General features: G+C 34.7%; 3 protein-coding genes across 3 annotated transcripts; 1 reads left to right on the top strand and 2 right to left on the bottom strand.

The window, feature by feature from the left end:
- Nucleotides 1-1,556: 1,556 nt before the first annotated feature.
- Nucleotides 1,557-4,336, bottom strand: LOC122583739. Its single transcript, XM_043756115.1, has 6 exons — nucleotides 4,263-4,336; nucleotides 3,828-4,178; nucleotides 3,415-3,757; nucleotides 2,272-3,339; nucleotides 1,687-2,174; nucleotides 1,557-1,602 (listed from the first exon to the last, which is right to left on the bottom strand). Exons 1-6 carry the CDS (start codon nucleotides 4,334-4,336, stop codon nucleotides 1,557-1,559), a joined length of 2,370 nt encoding a protein of 789 aa, XP_043612050.1.
- Nucleotides 4,337-9,197: 4,861 nt separating this feature from the next.
- On the bottom strand, nucleotides 9,198-10,025 carry LOC122583738. The gene has a single exon (XM_043756114.1). The coding sequence runs from the start codon at nucleotides 10,023-10,025 to the stop codon at nucleotides 9,198-9,200; it is 828 nt and encodes a 275-aa protein (XP_043612049.1).
- A 5,721-nt stretch (nucleotides 10,026-15,746) lies between these two features.
- Nucleotides 15,747-16,503, top strand: LOC122583958 (lachrymatory-factor synthase-like). Its single transcript, XM_043756326.1, has one exon. The coding sequence runs from the start codon at nucleotides 15,787-15,789 to the stop codon at nucleotides 16,273-16,275; it is 489 nt and encodes a 162-aa protein (XP_043612261.1). The 5' UTR covers nucleotides 15,747-15,786; the 3' UTR covers nucleotides 16,276-16,503.
- The last annotated feature ends 2,690 nt before the right edge of the window (nucleotides 16,504-19,193 follow it).

Below are 19,193 nucleotides of genomic sequence, written 5' to 3'. Positions count from 1 at the left end.
GCACATGTGATACAGAGGCCTAATATATAAACCTAATGATTAACCTACCCACTAAATGTTTGCCATGTGTTAATCTCATAAATTAGTCAAATTTTTAAATAATTAGTCAAAACCTTAAATGTTGTATTCCAACATTACCCTTTTATGTAATTTTTAATATTGCTATACGTAGATTCGTTTTCCCAATTTTTTCTTTTTCTTATAACATGTCATTATTGATTTTTTTTTAGCAAAAAAAATTACCAATCTCAAAACAATATTTCATTCAACATTGAACAATGCATAATATTTTGTATATCATTGCACCAATTTATTTACGAACTGAACATCACATAAGTAATAAAATAAATACTGATAATATATTATATTAATTTGCTCATAAACATTGAGTAGCAAAATCAATACAAATCGGATGGAGCTGGAATTTAGATAAGACTAATCAATACAAAAACATTATATAGTTACGGTATGATTACAGCAATACCAATATGTGATGCAACCACACGAAAGTAAAATAAAGGAGAAACAAAAAAATGAACTAATATGAAAAAAACTGCACTCAAAAATCATAACTATTAAAATCTAATATTTATTAAATCAACTTTTTGTATGATATGAGATTATCGGTTTCAAATCTTACATTAGGCTTTGAAGAATACATACAGAATAGAATCTAGATATATATGTAGATGGGTTTCAGTATGGAGGCACAATATTGTATGATTTGAGGATTCGACCATTTAATGAGAAGATTAGGGGATAGTAGTAATTTGACAAAATAATTAATGGGCTCATAAAAAATAATTCCAGATGGCATTTAAAAATTGTTAGGTCTACTTTTAGGTTGTTTTTTAGGAAAATATCATATATGCCACTACTAAGTTCCTAAATATCACATTTAGATAATTAATCTTTGAAATATCATAAAAGCCATTATTAAGATTTAAATATATCATAATTACCCAAATAGTTAAATTTAATTAATTTAAAACATTAAAACACTTAAAATTATTAAATTACATTTCCAAATTACAATTATACCCTTTATTATCTAACTACCAATTACACTATGCACAGGAAGTGAAATCCTTAGTGTCTTTCCCCACGACCACCTCGAAGCTTTAAGTGATCCTCTCTTATCAAAGCCTTAAAAACAACCCTCTCTTATCAAAGCCTTAAAAAAAACATATAACGCAGAGTTAAAAGAACATGAATGATAGTGTTAAAAGAACATGTCATATATAGGACCTTCTGACATGCTAATGGAAAATCTCAACAAACTTAGTATTGAGAACATGTTCAAACTTGCCACATCTAACAACACTAATATGGATGATCAAAATCAAATACATTACGCAGCAACTTATTTAAAGTCATTGTTTAAGCGTTTAAACCAATGGAATATCTCAAAGAAAACAGAACGTTTGGTATGTAAACCAACAAAAAATGTCAAAGATAACAAAGTGAATCTGGAAAAAAAAAATACGAGTAGAACCGAAGTGTATTACTTCTAAAAAGAAGACTAACTCTATTCACGAGCCTTTTCATATCAACCCTTAATCTGCACCATTTTCATGAGCTTTCCTCTTCTTTCCTCGTCTCCTAATAAAGTAACAGTTCATAGCATTCTATAAGCACAGATTTATATATATTATTGTAAATAGAGAAAACATAAAATGAAGTAACCTTTTATTATTATGTGCTTTAGATGTTTCATATTGATCAGAACTTTGAGATGATGCGTTATTGCATGTCTTTTCACGGTGTCCAAACTGACCACATCGCGGACACTTATGACTTCTCCTTTTGGGTTCGTTTCGTGATACAATTCTGTTTTTTTTCGGTCTTCCGGGAGGGCGTTTAATAATAGGCGGGTATATCTTCTCCTCTGTATCTATATGTACCCATTGATCTTTCCCAGATATTGTACCAAAATCTAAAGCATATGCTTCCTTAAATTTCTCAATGGAGAAATATGGATCAACATATTTGTCCCAATCACTATCTCTTGTGAAAGCAATCAAAGCTGCTGCATGTACACAAGGGAGACCTTTAACTTGCCACACCCGACAACTGCATTTTCTCTCAAGAAGATTAACCTCATAACGTTTTGTTTTATATGTTACTTCGGCTTGAGTATCACTGGTTCTTGAAACTTTGTATTCACCCAAGTTCTACAAGTAAAAAAAGAAAGAAAGATATACATTGAGGAGATATATGTATATGATGAGAGTATAAATTAGTATAATACTTATAGATCAATATACTTGCCTTGGAGATCTGATTGAGATAACTTTTTGCCTTAGGAACTAAAGTGCCATTCCATTTTTTTACAATCCTTCTTTTCTTATCAAATCGTTTTATCATTTTTTCCCTAATGGAATCAAGGAGATCCAACACCGGCTTATAACGCAGTTTTCCTATCCAAGAATTAAATGCCTCAGAGATATTGTTGGTAATATAATCACACTTGGATATTGTGCCAAACTTGCTTTGACTCCATATCTTATTATGGTTCTGAGTAAGATATGTAATGGCATTTTCACGCAAACCAGCAATTTGTTTCATAAATCTATCATGCTCATTGGCATGGTATGTTAATGCAGCACCCCATAGGTTAGAGTAGAAGAAGTCACCACGAAAATGTTTCTTAAAGTTGCTATACAAGTGCCTTATGCATTCTCTATGCTCAACATTAGGATAAACATGCATAATAGCTACTTCTAACCCTTTTTGCATGTCAGATGAGATGACAAGACCGTCTGGTGTCCCAATTGCTCTTTTTAGCGACTCAAGGAACCATGTCCACGATGCAGTATTCTCTGATTCAAGCACACTATCGGCAACTGGGAATATTGAATTATTACCATCAATTCCCGTGGCAGCTGCTAGTACCCCATTATACTTCCTTTTAAGATGACATGCATCAAGACCAATATAAGGACGACAACCAGCTAGAAACCCTTTAGAGCAAGCTGCTAATGATATAAAAAACCTCTTGAAGTGTTTCTTGTCACCTTTTTTCTCAAAGTCAATCTCAACAACACTTCCCGGGTTCTTATTTAGTAGTTCCGCTTTGAAATCATCCATCTTAATGAATGAATCTTCCCACTTACCATATATATCAGTGTAAGCTTGTTCCTTCCCTCTAAAGACTTTCAAATATGGTACATCCACATTGTAAATTTTCAAAATCCATTTCCTAAGTTCTGCAGGAGTGACATCCCCATCTGATTTTAACTTGTCTGAAACTATACCAGCAACCCATCCTTGTGTGGCACGGTTATTACCGCCTTTGTTGCTTCGAGTACAAGAATGAGCTTCTACCATTGTTTTCACCTACATAATATGTTTTTTTTTGTATTAGCATAACAAGCATTTAAGCTGTAAATTTTAAAAAAGTTATATACTTACTTCAAAAGTAATTTCATCTTGCATGGTAGAAGCATGTATTCTCCAGTCGCACTCCATGTTTCTACATCTTGCAATGAAGCGTGTTGGATCACTTTTCACTATAAAGTAATCGTACTCATTTGTGATTGCATGATGGTTCAAAGCTCTTTTGAAAGCAACTGCGTTTGTAAACTTAGAGTTCACTTTAATCGTTGGACATTTCTGGTTAAATGAGTTCGTTTCGCCTTCATAATTCAACATCGCACCTTCACCGTCAGAACTAAGATGGCTGTGATAACTCTCTTCGCTTGGACAATAATCTGATTCATCCTCATCATCTGTTTCAACAACTTTATCCTGAGCACTGTACAAAAAAATTGCTTTGTTAGTGACTTGAATATAGTTGTCCTTAAACGTAAAAATAGTGTATGTACCTCTTTTGTAATTCAATTGTCCTACTGCTGTTATCTGTTGTCACATAAATGGTTACTTCTTTCTCTTTCTCGTACATGCTAAGCATAACCATGAAGTTGTCATCGGAATCAAGATCAATAAAAGATTGTCGCGTGGCATTCTTGTCAACAAAAACAGTTGAGAAGACGGGGTTGCTCTTGGATATATAAAGTCTGCTAATTTCATCTTGTAGTTGATTCAAGTTGTATGAGCATGTGTCAATACGGATACATTTTTGAGAGCCAAAACAATATATTTTCCTACATGAGTTCTTGGCTGGCCTAAAATAGCCTCCATATTTTAGTTTGAGCTTATACTTAGATGGTACTTGCCTGAATATAAGAATTATACATTAATAGTGTTATAAATCAGCAATAAACAAACAAATGATGTTCAAAGAAATCATAAAAACATACTCAATTATCGGTGATTCGGCCATATTTTCCCATCTTGGCTTATACGATTCAGCCATATCTACATCATTATCCATTTTCAATGTTATTCGGTATTACAACTTTCTGCAATACAATACAAAGTACAACGGTTAATCTTGTAGTGTCTTTACACACATCAAACCAAGCCAAAAATGTTCTTTTTTATGACATTTTACCCTTTATACAAAGAATGACATTACTCTAAATTCAAATCAAAATCAAAAACAATCTACCAATGCTAGACTGACAGTCATGGTTGATGCAAAAACTCAACTCAATAATGGACATAATAACAAACATGAAAATTTAGTACTGTAAAAACATGAATGTGCCTAGTCTAACATATAAATGTTTGTACAATTATCAACCCATCCTTACAGCATACATGACGTCTCTGTTTTTTTACCAAAACCATATCAACACAATCTCATCAAATAAAGTAGCTATAAAGAAATTATTTGTCAAAATTAAAGTATCAATATTATCAACTGTAGTATGAATCAAATTTGAGAATCCATCTTTAACAACAGCATAACTATATATATATATATATATATATAACTTACCAAATAAAATTGATCTTCAGAGAAAATAGGTACTGGCTTAGTATGATCAAGAGTAGGGCTTCTGACAAATAAATAGATATTCATCCAACTATTTGATCGATATTTAAGGAAGAAAAAGGGCGGGAATTTGAGGCGCGAATTGTGATCTCTGCGTTATGTAATTAGGGATTCCCTATTTGTTATGTAAATCGTAAAATGGGGCTAAATAATTGTGGGTTAAATGAAAAAGGTTATAATTGTAATTTATAAATGTAATTTAATAATTTTAGGAGTTTTAATGTTTTAAATTGATTAAATTTAACTATTTAGATAATTATGATATATTTAAATCTTAATAATGGCTTTTATGATATTTCAAAAATTAATTGTCTAAATGTGATATTTAAGAGCTTAATAGTGGCATATATGATATTTTCCCTTGTTTTTTTAGGTCCCCCAATCATTTAACAATTCTAACAAATTTTGATTGAGGGAATTACTTAGTTAAGGCCTCCAATCAATGACTTACATGTATGCTTCTTTATTCTTTTACCTTTCTTTTTCTTCTTACCTTTCCATCACACATTCACACTCACCGATCGACTTCTTCTTCCGAGTCTCCCCTTCTGCTCATTATATATACAACGATCCTAATTTGGACTGCTACAGTACCCGGTTCAGTTGGTATTGTAGCCGGTTTAGTTACAAACCCCGGTTCACTTACACTAACACTTTACAATCTTTATTAGTTTATTGCACAAAGTACAACTTCTAAAGAATAGATTATCAGGCCACATACCCCGACCACGGAATATTCTGTAACCCGACCACCCCTCTTTAGGAGCGACAGTCGCTCCTAAAGGGTAGACCCATTAATTGCTCGCGGATACCTATGCATATACCCGCTGACCCGTTGACCCGTCAAACCCCCTCTTTAGGAGCGACGGTCGCTCCTAAAGGGGTGCCTCGAATAAATAAAAACCGATCGTTCCCCCCTGCTTCTTCATCAGTCTTCACCATACTCCAATCTCTTATCTCTTCTCCATTCCAACCGATCCAACCCCTCTCTCCCCCATATTTTCCGGCCAAGATATTCCGGTGAGGCTTTAGGAGCGACCCGTCGTTACCTCTTTCGTAAACCCCAACCGATCCAACCCCCCTCTCCCCCATATTTTCCGGCCAAGATATTCCGGTGAGGCTTTAGGAACGACCCACTTTTTCAGTGAGGCTTTAGGAGCGACCCGTCGTTACCCCTTTCGTAAACCGAACGTCGAAGTTTTTTTTTTTTTTATTTTTTATTTCGTATCTATTAATTTGCTATATAGTATATGTATTAGTTTGATGTTATTCTTGTTATGCATAGATGTATTAGGATCGATCTTATATGCCCATAGATTTAACGTATTGTATACGCCCATAGATTTAATGTATTGTTGTTATTGTGTTGTTGTTGTTCTTGTTTTTGTTATGTAAAAATGTTTGTAAACAAGTGTAAATAATATAAAATGTAAAAAAAGTGTATTACATAGTATATAAAAAATATATTTAAAAAAAAGTTTATAAAAGTTTGTACTAGAAAATGTTTGTATTAGAAAATATAAAAATGTATAAATAAAAAAGGTATTAAAACATAAGTATAAAAAGATATTAAAACATATATTGAAAAAGTAGTAGTACAAAAGACATATAAAAAATTAAGTTAAAAAAAAGTTGTTTAAAAAGTTGATATAAAAAGTATTATAATACGTGTATTATTTATGTAGATATAAGAAAAATGCTAGGAAAATGTATAAGTAAAAAAGGTATTAAAACATAAGTATAAAAAGATATTAAAACATATATTGAAAAAGTAGTAGTACAAAAGTCATATAAAAAATTAAGTTAAAAAAAAGTTGTTAAAAAAGTTGATATAAAAAGTATTATAATACGTGTATTATTTATGTAGATATAAGAAAAATGCTAGGAAAATGTATAAGTAAAAAAGGTATTAAAACATAAGTATAAAAAGATATTAAAACATATATTGAAAAAGTAGTAGTACAAAAGTCATATAAAAAATTAAGTTAAAAAAAAGTTGTTAAAAAAGTTGATATAAAAAGTATTATAATACGTGTATTATTTATGTAGATCTAAGAAAAATGCTAGGAAAATGTATAAGTAAAAAAGGTATTAAAACATAAGTATAAAAAGATATTAAAACATATATTGAAAAAGTAGTAGTACAAAAGTCATATAAAAAATTAAGTTAAAAAAAAGTTGTTAAAAAAGTTGATATAAAAAGTATTATAATACGTGTATTATTTATGTAGATATAAGAAAAATGCTAGGAAAATGGATAAGTAAAAAAAGTATTAAAACATAAGTATAAAAAGATATTAAAACATATATTGAAAAAGTAGTAGTACAAAAGTCATATAAAAAATTAAGTTAAAAAGAAGTTGTTAAAAAGTTGATATAAAAAGTATTATAATACGTGTATTATTTATGTAGATCTAAGAAAAATGCTAGGAGCTCACGGCGGCGACGGCGATGGGAGGGATCCGCACCGATCGTGGTGGAAGAAAATATCAGGCTGCAAAAACAGCGGTAAGAAAATTGACTTTACATTAAATTTAGTTATGCATTGAAATAATTATATTCTTATCGTTTAAAGTAACTTATTTATGTTATTGTTACTTATTGGTTTTGTAGGCTCGAAGAAAACACCACCACCACCAAGAGGGGCAGCCAAAAATCTAAAACTTGAGGCTGCCTTGAAGAAAAATGGAGGCCCGTTACCCATGTACTTCGACTACAAATCAAAGACCTTTCAGTCGATCGGGGACTACGGGGCTATGTACAAATCTTTGTTAGGCTCGTTGATCGGAGATGTCCCCCAGTACTACGAGTCATGGGACGATGTGCCCGAGTCTATGAGGGACCATATCTTGGAGGAAGTACAGGTTAGAATATGTTTCTTTTTATATTTTTTTACTTAATATGTTTTTCAATGATAACCCCGAAAATGCTAACTTGTATTTGTAAACAACGTAGCGCTATTTTGCGATGGACCAGTACTTAGAGCTTGATGAGGACGACCCCACCCGGAAGGCAGCAAAACTAGCTTTCCGTGCTGATGCAGCTAGCATATATAGGCAGAGAAAGTCAAAATTCAAATCTCAGCATTTTACAGCACGGGGGGGTGTAGGCGCAGCAGATACCCTGCAGACAGCACCGCCAGCTGGTATGGACCCGGAAGAGTGGGGAAAACTATTGCGTTTCTATACGAGGGATGACCGGGTTAAGCGGACCGAGACAAACAAGACAAACCGGTCCAAACAGGCGGTGGGGACTCAGGGTCGGCGATCTATTTCTCTTGCCCACGATCGGGCGTTGGTACGTTTGGTTTTAACAAAAGTATACAATTCTTGTGTTTTTTAAATGCTAATTATTTGACTTGTTTGCAGGCCAAGCACCATAACGAAAAGAAGGAGGGGCCACCGCCCACGTGGGAGTCGACTTGGGCGGCAACCCATAGACTACAACCTCCGGACGTTGCGGTATATACATAACTTTAAGTTAAATTACTTTTAATTACTGCTCCATTTATTAAACTTACCTTACTATTTATATGCAGTCCCGTCTGGAAGCTGCGCAGCAGAGACATTCACAGGATCCTGCACCGACACCTCCAACCCAGTTGTTCCCGGAAGCGTTTGGATCGCGATCCGGACATCAGCGCGGTCTAGGGAGGATTCTCAGGGGTTTCGGATCCCATGATTTCCCTGGTGAGTTGCCGCAACCACATTATGGACCTCCGGAAGGATCCTCCTCCGGCCCGCGTGCATCCTATTCTGGCCCCTCTGCATCCCAACCTTCCGGCTACCATGTTGACTTGAACCAGCCTGGTGATGACTATTTCGACCCCCGTCAGTTATGGGGTGGGACATCGGCGCATTTTGGACCTCCATCAGGGGAATTTGGTAGCTTGTCGGATATGAGTGGATTTTTTAGTGGGAGAGGCTCTATATCCGGACCAGGTGTGGGTGATGATAATGCCGGTGAGGACGACGACGATTCCGATGATTAGACTTTTTTTATTTGTACGAAGTAGGGACATTTTTATAAATACAGTTTGTTATGTACATTTTTATTATTTGTGTTTGATATGGACTTTTTTATTATTTGTGTACTGTTTGTTTATAATGATGGTGGACTATCCGGTTTGCAAAACAGTAACACCCCAAATTTTGTAGTATTAATATATTATTATAAGTAATATACCAGGTAAAAACATGATAAAGTTATGAAGTAACACCCCAAGTTTTCCTTAATAAAAAAAAAAGGAAAAAAAAAACGGGCATAACAAAAAACAAAAAACTTTATTACAATCCTAATCAGATGAGTCCACTGTTCCCATATAGATGGGAGGAGGTTTTGTTGCATCTATATATCTATTGTAGGCTAACTGGCGGTGTCTGTACAAATCTTTCCATTTGCTCACGGGAGGCCTTACACGATCCTGTACCCAATATGCGATCTCCGGGGCCATCGGGTAGTCACCTTCCAACTGCACCATGATATAGTGACCGTGACCCTGTACTAATGCTATTGATATGGGCTCTGTCCTAGGCATCTCATCAGGACCATAGGTAAATGGGAACGAAGTCCAACTGGCGGTAGTAGATAAACAGTTAATTACTATACCCATCCTGTTGGACAACAACATGGTCCCCATAGTCATGTGCATCCAGTAGGCAGTTGGTCTAAACACCCCTACATAAGACCTTGATAACCCCTCAAAAAAGCTCGCTTCAACCTGTCCCCATCTTGTTAGTTCATCGTAGAATTGTTTGTTGTTTTCATACTCGGCCAACATATGTAGTCGGATCCACTCGTAACCTTCGTTTTCATCGTACCCCAATGCAACAGCAAGTGCCCGGAATCCACAGTTGCCATCACCCCTGACATTAATAATCCCCTTGACGTATGGTCTAAATACATTCGGTATGTCATCAAGGTAACCCTTTATACCCGTCGTCTGCAGTGGGCTAGTGTTAGGTGGTGGTACTGGTAGAGCAGCCAATTGCTGCTCAGCTGATATGGGAGATATTGGTGATGGTGCTGGTGCTGGTGGCATCGGAGGTGATGGTGCTGGTGGCATCGAAGGTTGTGTGGGCGTACTGAAAAAATCAAAGTACGATGATGGTGCAGCTGGCATCGGAGTGCTAGGACCTGCAGGAAAATAAGTATCGGCACTGAAGAACTGATCCACTACGCCTGTTGGTGCTGTTGGTGGCACAGGATAGTACGCGGGTTCGGCTGCGCCGAACAACTGATCTAAGAATGAGGGTTCGGTAGTAGGCTCATTACTCGGCCCTGCTGCTGAAAATTGTGACGATCGGATCAACTCATCAATATAATCACGAGTGTCCTCCCGTAATTCGGTGTCAGGCTCTGCGAAACGTGACTGCGTGGGCACATGGTCACTGTGTCTCGCCGCCTGAAAGTCTCTGTAGCATGAGCCTGAGTCTGGTGCGGTATCCGGAAACTTAGGTGTTGTGACGTGCACGGACCTCGACTTTTTCATCTTTGGTGGTGGTGGCATCGGAGGTGATACGTTCAAGTCTGGCATCTGCAATGAATGAATGAATAATTAAGTTAGATGTATACCCGTATAGTATTTAACAACTAATAATTTGCTAGACTATAATAATATACCTTTTTCTTTGACCCAACAGGTCTACCACGTGTTTTCTTTTGGACCTCTGGATCCTTGATTTTGGACCGACCCGGATAGATGAGGTCCTTTATTTTTGACATCAAGTTTTTCCTTTGTTTTATGGGTTATCGTTCCAAGGCAGCAGTAACCTCGCCACAAAAGGCCTCAACAGGCTCGTCATCATCCGAGTCTTTCTTCACATTTCCAGGCAGGCAGGTGGACGGGGTTATATCGAGCCTGCACCAAAATGCATCTATCTCATATTCTTGTACACGCCTTCCTGCAGGAATAAAAATATTACATTAAGTATTTTTAAGTAAAATGGACCATTTGTATCTGAATGAACTGTACTTACGTTCCTGCATGTATGTTAGAAGTCGACATGGCAAGCCACAACTAGCCCATACCGTACACCCGCACTTTGACACGTCCCCTTTTACTGTATTTTTCAATCGATCAATTTCGTCAACCATAATTTGCAAGGCTACATGGGAGGCTTTACCGAGCAAATCCTTTAAACAGGGATAGTTGTGTTTATTTTGATTGTACTGCCTGTAATGTTCCAGTGACCCCTTTATTTCGGTGTATTGCCCGCTGACAACAGAGTTAACACATTCAACGATTCTGTGGAACGTAAGCCGCTTTTGATGCATAACTGACTTCAGCAAAGAATGCTCGCTCTCAACCCTGTTGGTAGTGTAGTTACGATAGTTGCGGTGTTGGTCGACCCAACATGACACAAATAACTCCTTGTACGAGGCAAGCCACTGTATTTGTAGATACTTATAAAGATCTGCAGGAAAATAAAAAGTGATTTAGCTACATGGTTACATCGTAAGCGTTATCATAAAAACAGTATGGGGACGGGATGTATATACTTGGTTTATCTGCCAAGAATACTTTTAGCCGCTGCTCATTCTCTGCGTATTCTTTAACCGTGATTGAGTTTACGAGTTGATCCCACCGGTGTCTAAACGAACCATAATCTTTTTTTGACCCAAACGATGGGTTGGCATGTAACTCAATATTCCTCCAAATGTGTATTCTACACAGTATCAGCTTCGTTTCCGGCATCACATCCTTAACCGCTTTCATGAGGGCCAGATCCCGATCAGTGAGTGCCACACGCACGACGAACCCTTCTTCGAGCGTCGACCTCAAGCACTGTAACACCCATGTGTATGTCGCATGTTGCTCGTTTTCAATAAGTGCGTGCGCAATGCTGAATGTCTTGCCAGTTGGAGTGACACCCACAATCTCAACAAGCGGCATGTTGTAAACGTTGGTTTTATACGTGGCGTCTATTTCAATGATCCAAGGAAATGCACGCCATATGTCAAGTGATGTAGGATGTACGAAAAAGAGATTGGTCAAACATCCGGTTTTGCTATCCGTCGTGTACTGATACGTGTACTGATGGTCAGATAGTAATTGGAGCACGATCTGCAACGGGTAAACAACCAAAGTATAAGGAAGTCGTATTTTTTTTAAAAATAAACATATAGTTATATGATCCACATGCAGGTATGTTTCTTATTTCACCTGCATTCGAGTTTCCCCTCGTTGTTGGGCGTGCTTTAGCCGGTGTTGCCGTAGGTAGTTAGAAATGTCTTGTGAACGGGTCAAGATGCCGGGAAATGCATCCTTCAATTGGTCCCTTATGCTATTTGGCCCAAAACCTAGCAACGCCTTTTCGTCCACAAATTCTTTTTGAACATCGGTTAGTCGTCTTGCGTACGCAATACCTTCCAAATTACAAGCTGATGGATGGTTATGTCGGTGATCTATAACTTCAACCCACCAACTATGGTCCTTTGTCAGACGGCCTACCAATTTGAATGGACAGTCAATTTTGGTACTCCCTTTGGGTGCCCCGGTTGACCGCTTATCTTTTTTTCCACCACGGTTGCAAATAAGGACCACCTTTTTAACTTCTCCGCCTTTTGTGACATTTGATCTTCGTGTTACTAACACATAAACAAGCTCCTTTGCCGTTCTTTGAGCCCAGTCTACCAAATCTATGTGTGTGTCAAACACCTGAAATATTTTATACACTTTTTATTAATACACTTTTTATGCACTTTTTTATAATACATTTTTTTTAATACACTATTTTATATACTTTTTTATAATCCACTTTCTTATACACTTTTTTATAATACACTTTTTATACACTTTTTTATAATACACTTTTTTGTACACTTTTTCTTTTAACATTTTTTAATAGCTTTTGTTAATCTACATTTTTACGTACATTTTTTAATATGTTTTTATAAACAATTTTTTATCCATAGTTTTAATAATTAGTTTTCTTACATACTTTTATAGCAACAAATCTAATGAATAATAACAAAATACAATTACTCACAAAATAACAACACAAAAAATGAAAATGTTGGATTATATACATACCTCCTTGGTATAAAAAACATCGTGATCGTAATCAAATTCATCACGGACATCTAGGGATTCAAATTCGTCATCGGGCTCTTCGTACACAAACTCTTCATTTACACCTTCCGGCGCATTTGGATTTAAGAAAATTTCCTCCAAGCAATCCATCTAAAATAATAAAAACACTTAACAGTAATAAATGAAAACGAATAAATCAAAATGAATCAATATGAAAACGATCGAATAACAAAACGATTGAATAATGAGATTGAAATTATAAAGAACGAATATGAAACGTATAATGAGATTGAAATTATAAAGAACGAATATGAAACGAGGGAACTTATAAAGATATACAGAATGAATATGAAACGAGAACTTATAAAGAATCAAGCGTCACGGGGAAACAGAAACATTTCTGTACGAGTCGAACCTACGACCTCTTTTGGAGCGAAACGTATAATGAGATTGAAATTATAAAGAACGAATATGAAACGAGGGAACTTATAAAGATATACAGAATGAATATGAAACGAGAACTTATAAAAAATCAAGCGTCACGGGGAGTCGCTCCAAAAGAGGTCGTAGGTTCGACTCGTACAGAAATGTTGTCAACGCTGTCGCCCGTTGTCGTATCCTACTACCCCTTTAGGAGCGACAGTCGCTCCAAAAGGGGTGGTCGGGTTACATAAGGGGTGGTCGGCCTACATGTCCCCTAGATTATACCCAGAACATATACACACATACATCAAAAGATCTTTCCCGGTAACAACCAACGCCGGTAACAACCACCGCCTCGAATAACGGCGGCGGCGGATCTAATGAACCATTAAAAATATTATGTCCAACATCGGACACCACTGGTAACGACCGCCCGTAAACGCCGCTGGTCACCACCGCCAGTAACCACCATCGGGTTAGAGTGTAGATCAATGAGAATCAAAAGTTGACTGCCACCACCACTTACTCCGCCGGACATCATCGGAAATAACAACGGTCATCGGAAATACCTTAATCACTTCACAGTCATCGTCTTCAAACCAACAACAAATAAGATGTATCAAAATAATATAATTATCAACGATAACGACTGAAAATAAAAATTCTCAGAAAATAAAGATGAAGAAGAATGTGAGAAACTCCGGCAAAAATATCGACACTGGTGCAGACTCCCATGAGAAATTCCGTTGGGTAAAAGATGATGACAACTATTTGTGACGTGAAGATCGGATGGAGCTTAAAATATGGGTGCTCTTTTTTGTATTTTTTCTTTAGAGAATATAAAAGTAAAAGTTCAGACAGAAAGAGAGTTGAAAGACAAAGGAAAGGAAGATGAAGGAATAGTTTTTAGTTTTATGATCAAAATGAAAAATTACAAATAGCTGGCATGTAACATCTATTCCAGCCCATGGTTTTGTAAGTTTCAAATAGATACGTGGTAGCCCCTTAAAAGAAAAATAGATACGTGGCTTTAATTTTACAAAAAGAAATAGGTCAGCTTAAGGGTAGAAAATAGTAAAAAGATGGAGAGTGCCTTACACGGTTAAATAATTATTTTCTCTACATGAATTCTCTTCAAAAAATCATATTTTTTTATAAATCATTGCAAAGGTGTTTGTATTGAGACAATTGGATTTGATCCAAGTTATACTTATATTGACTTTCAACTAATATTTAGTAGTGTATATATATATACGAGAGCAAGTATCCGCGCGTTGTGGCGGTGAGGTGATACCTAAGTCTTAGAGTATGATAGGTCATAGGAGGTTATATGTCATAGAGTGTCATAGTCAAATGCCTTAGTCGTACGGGTTTCACACTTGGATTTAAAAATTCGTCGAAAGTATATCGAATGACATCTCTAATGAAAGAGCATAAAATTTAATAACACCCATATATTTTTTATAATTTATCGATGTACGGTTTTTGAGATAAAAGATTTTGAAAGAATTAGAGGAATAAAATGATTTATGGAGGAGAGAGAAAGTTGTATGCATTGATGTATGGTACATTATGCATTAATATGTGTATATTGTTGAATTGAATGTTGAAAAGTGAATTTGTTTTATAATATAGTATATATATATATATATTTATATATATTGGTACTGATTTTCTAAAAAATAGCTAATATTTTCATGGCCAACAACTAAATAACTACAGAATACTATTATGCAGTATTATTATTTTTTTTATATTCTTTTGTATTACCTTTTATTTTTTATGTTGTTTTTTTTATATTTGATAAGCTTTTGTAATATGCACTTATTTTTATGTATGTATCACTGATTTTATACACGTTACAAGTTTTACGTATTATTATGTTTCCCGGGGCAACGCCCGGGTTAATAAACTAGTTATCACATAATCCAAAAAGTCACACAATTCGCAAACACTCCATATACCGTTGGAGAAAAATACATGCCGAATAATTAATTATCCAAGTTATAATCTTTACTCAATAAAAGTTTTGTAAGTATAATCAATCATGCGGATTCAAGACAAGTCTCATACCTTACAATCCATAACACATTATTACATATTTATAAATTTATGAAATGTCAAGCCTCAAAACTCAAGAGTTGTTCAAAAAACCGAAGAGAAGACACGAGTAAATTAATAATCTAATAAAGGATTCCATCTAATAATAATAAAATTAAATCATTGAAATTATTAAGGGACGGCCTATATTAATTGGTACTTGGTAGCATCGAATATTAATTCCAATATATATATCCAATCCAACTATATAATATAGTAGTACATCGTGCCATATATATACCACATCGTGTCATCTTTGTTATATATAGTGATAGATATCGCATAGATTCCTTCCCCATTCACTCCTTGAAAAAGACATAAAGAAATGGAGAATTCATCATCATCTATAGCAAAATGGGAAGGTATGGTTTCAAGTAGTCTATCAAAAGCAACTGCAGATCAAATATGGCTTTTGTTCATAGACTTTTTTAACTTCCACAAATGGTTTCCCAATTTGTCTACTTGTTATGGGGTCCAAGGTACTAATGGCGAGGTCGGCTGCATACGTTATTGTGTCGGTTCCTCGTTACCAAATGAAGATGGAGGTGTTGATAAAGTTAGTTGGTCTAAGGAGCGGTTAGTAGCTGTTGACCCAAACCAAATGTCCATGAGCTATGAGATGGTTGATTGCAACGTCGGGTTTAAGTCATATCTTTCGACGATTAAGGTGGTTCCAAATGGTGCTGATGGGTGCGTGGTTTACTGGTCGTTTTCTGTTAACCCGATTGAAGGGTTAACATATGAATATTTGGTTGAGAAGTATCAAAATGGCCTCGATCAAGCTACCAAAGAAATGGAGGATGCCTTGTTTTAGAAGAACTAATTTTGATTTTTTGATGGCGACTTGGACGGCCTTTCCATCAAGATCCAAAAGATCGAGAGTACTGCTAATTAATGTATAAAGGGTCACAATGTTTGAATATGAAATTACTACTTTTTTAATTTTTTTAAGGCAAATGTATTGCGCTAAGGTTTGTTATTTGCAATTCTGGTTCCAATGGTTATGTAATCACTAGACTAGATGTCTAGATTATTTTTGTGATTTTTGGATCTTCATATGCTACTCATCAATCTTTCGCCGGAAGTAAATCAACCGCGAGTAAGAAATTTTATAAATAATGGGTGATTTAATTTGGTATTAAATGTTAATTAGGGATGGGGAACCAAATTATAGACCATATATTGCATAGTCGGAACTTAACTTTTGTTGGTATCTACTACTCGTATTTAGTAAGATCAATAACATCACGGAAGTATTCATATTATTTGCGAGTAATTACACTGTGACACTTTACGTAGATCAACAATCACAACTATAATTAGATCGATGTTTGGCATAACTCAAAACTTGTAGCATAACAGAACTACATTGCTTCTATCACGATTGCAAAAAAATTGTATTTATCGTGATTGTAAATGTTAACACGTTTGGATTTTAACCTAGCATTATAAATCGAATATTTCTTTTTCAAAAATAAATTAAAACTAACAGATTAATAGTCATTTTAATATGTACGGATTTTAATCGACAAATAAAAAAATGATGTTTCTATTTGAAAAGGGAAAACTAAAAGATGAAAAAAAATTACAAAAAAAAACTTATAGTTAGTCCGCCCTTGACTACTCTATTCAATTAGGATCCGCTTCTTCTACAACGTATATATATAAGGACATAAGGTCAAACTAGGGATCAACAAAATCAACGTGCAATGAAGATTATCCTGGTCGGCTCTCAATAATACTAACTTCATCGTTAAAAAAAACAAAATTTAACTTAAAGAAAAAACAAAACTGTCGTGGCTTTAACCCGTATTTGATTTTACTGAAATTTAGAAAACTAGGAAGCATGGACATTAATATCTTGTCTTATCTTTTTAAATAGTAAAGAGTTGTGTTAACATTGACTACGAACAAATAGTCATAAGAATTCATATGTATATGTCATACAAGAAGTCAAAGAAGAAAATGCATAATGGTTAAGAACTATTTTTAATATTTGGTAGCGATTAGGATGCCGTTACATCAAAAAAAAAAAAAATAATAATAATAATAATCAAGCTTGGTTACAATGATCATAAATTGTTTTAAGGTTAATATCATGGACACTTAATTTTATGTATCCATTTATTTGTTGAGCGGCGTGCTTTAAACAAGTTTATATACTTCTTTACTTTTATAGTTGGGGATGATTCTTAAACCTTCGTTTCTTAGTCGTACATCATAAAACTAAAGATATAAACGATTTTAACAAGTTAATGGTCATTGCTTTTATGGCAATTATAAATGTAAATGCATGTGGATTTTTGGTCTACTTAGTTATGAATCCTCTCAAACTAATTTTAATAGTTTTTGTATAATAAATAAGCAAGTAGGAACTTGTGTTTTTTATGATTAAAATATTATGTTGTGAAAGGTTTTAAACCTAAGGTTAGATACAAAACAACAAAAATTACGGAACAAAAATTACGGGGAAAAATAACGGTAACCAGTCAGCCTCGGACTAGTTTCATTGTTAACTATTCACTTGAGATCCACTTCAGATCAAAACAAAAACTTTTGTGACTTCAGATAATCCATATCTGATTTTAGAAATTAAGAATTATAAATTTATAAGAAACTAGGTAGCGTGGACATTATATTGTGTTTTAAGGGCACTTTTTCTATAAGGTAGAGAGTTGTATTAAGATTTGACTTCAAACAAATAGCCATAATTCATGAAGGTACATGTGTGTATGTCATAAAAAAGTCATGAAGAAAATACGTACATGAATTAAAAAAAAAATACATCTTAAATTACCATTTTCATTTTTTAACGGGACTTATTCCCTGCCTTTCATATAGTTGCATACTTGATCTGCAAGAAAAGGAAAAAAGGTTTCCCCTTGTAAGGAGTCTATTTTTGTTATGTAGTATTTTGCCGCTTTGTAAAAGTGATAATTCACCAATTTAACCCTGGATGTTGAATTGAATGGTTTTTGGACTTTGGAATTTTGGATAGAGAATAATACTATAGTAGCATACTGGTTTGTTTGTGTTTTTTTTTTCTAAAAAAAAGGAAATGATTAAGATTCTAAAAATATGGCCTAAAAGTCTTTCTAATATTAGATGAAAATATGTTATAAAATCAAGAGATAAGATTAAGAAAATTTTTTTAATAAATATCATATGTCATTTTCTTATTATTTTAGGGAAGATGTTTAGGTTAATCTTTAGGGGGATTAATTATTTTTTTTTTTCTTTTACGTTGAAGGCTATCGGATGTTGAAGTATGCTGAGTTAACGCTCACCAAATAAAACTTGGCTATTTAATTTGCGTTAACTTAATGACAAAAAAACGACTTCATCATGCAAATGTAGCTGAGTTTTAGTAAACCAATTAGTCTCATCGACCAAATGCCAACTGCAGCAAAATCCATTGTAGGTCATGTTTGGACCTGTGACCAACCAATTTATTGTATCATTGCCACCATACCATAACACCAAATCATACATGCTAAAGTTTAGATACGAAGTTTCTTATTATATCATTTTGGACAAAACAATAATAAGCTTATTTTCTTAGAACGGAAGAATGATAAAACTTATGGAAATTGGAAGGTGGCTAGGGTCATGTGTGAATTACTGAATTTATTGTTCACATTAATCTTTTTATTTGCGATAATCTAGTCTCTTGATAGTTGATTGTTACAGGTGAGGTTCCATCTATATATAGGTTAATAATTTCTTTAATTT

The sequence above is a fragment of the Erigeron canadensis genome, chromosome 9, assembly GCF_010389155.1.
Source record: "Erigeron canadensis isolate Cc75 chromosome 9, C_canadensis_v1, whole genome shotgun sequence".
NCBI lineage: Eukaryota > Viridiplantae > Streptophyta > Magnoliopsida > Asterales > Asteraceae > Erigeron > Erigeron canadensis.
Note: the sequence above shows the minus strand (reverse complement) of the source record. Positions and strands in the feature narration are given on the sequence as shown.

Bases quoted from the DNA above. Each gene is read 5' to 3' on its own strand.
- LOC122583738 (XM_043756114.1), bottom strand. From the start codon at position 10,025: ATGCCAGCTGCACCATCATCGTACTTTGATTTTTTCAGTACGCCCACA.
- LOC122583739 (XM_043756115.1), bottom strand. From the start codon at position 4,336: ATGGATAATGATGTAGATATGGCTGAATCGTATAAGCCAAGATGGGAA. The intron at 3,340-3,414 runs GTAAGTATATAA...CATATTATGTAG, and splicing joins AAGATGAAATTACTTTTGAA to GTGAAAACAATGGTAGAAGC. The intron at 2,175-2,271 runs GCAAGTATATTG...TTTTACTTGTAG, and splicing joins ATCTCAATCAGATCTCCAAG to AACTTGGGTGAATACAAAGT.
- LOC122583958 (XM_043756326.1), top strand. From the start codon at position 15,787: ATGGAGAATTCATCATCATCTATAGCAAAATGGGAAGGTATGGTTTCA.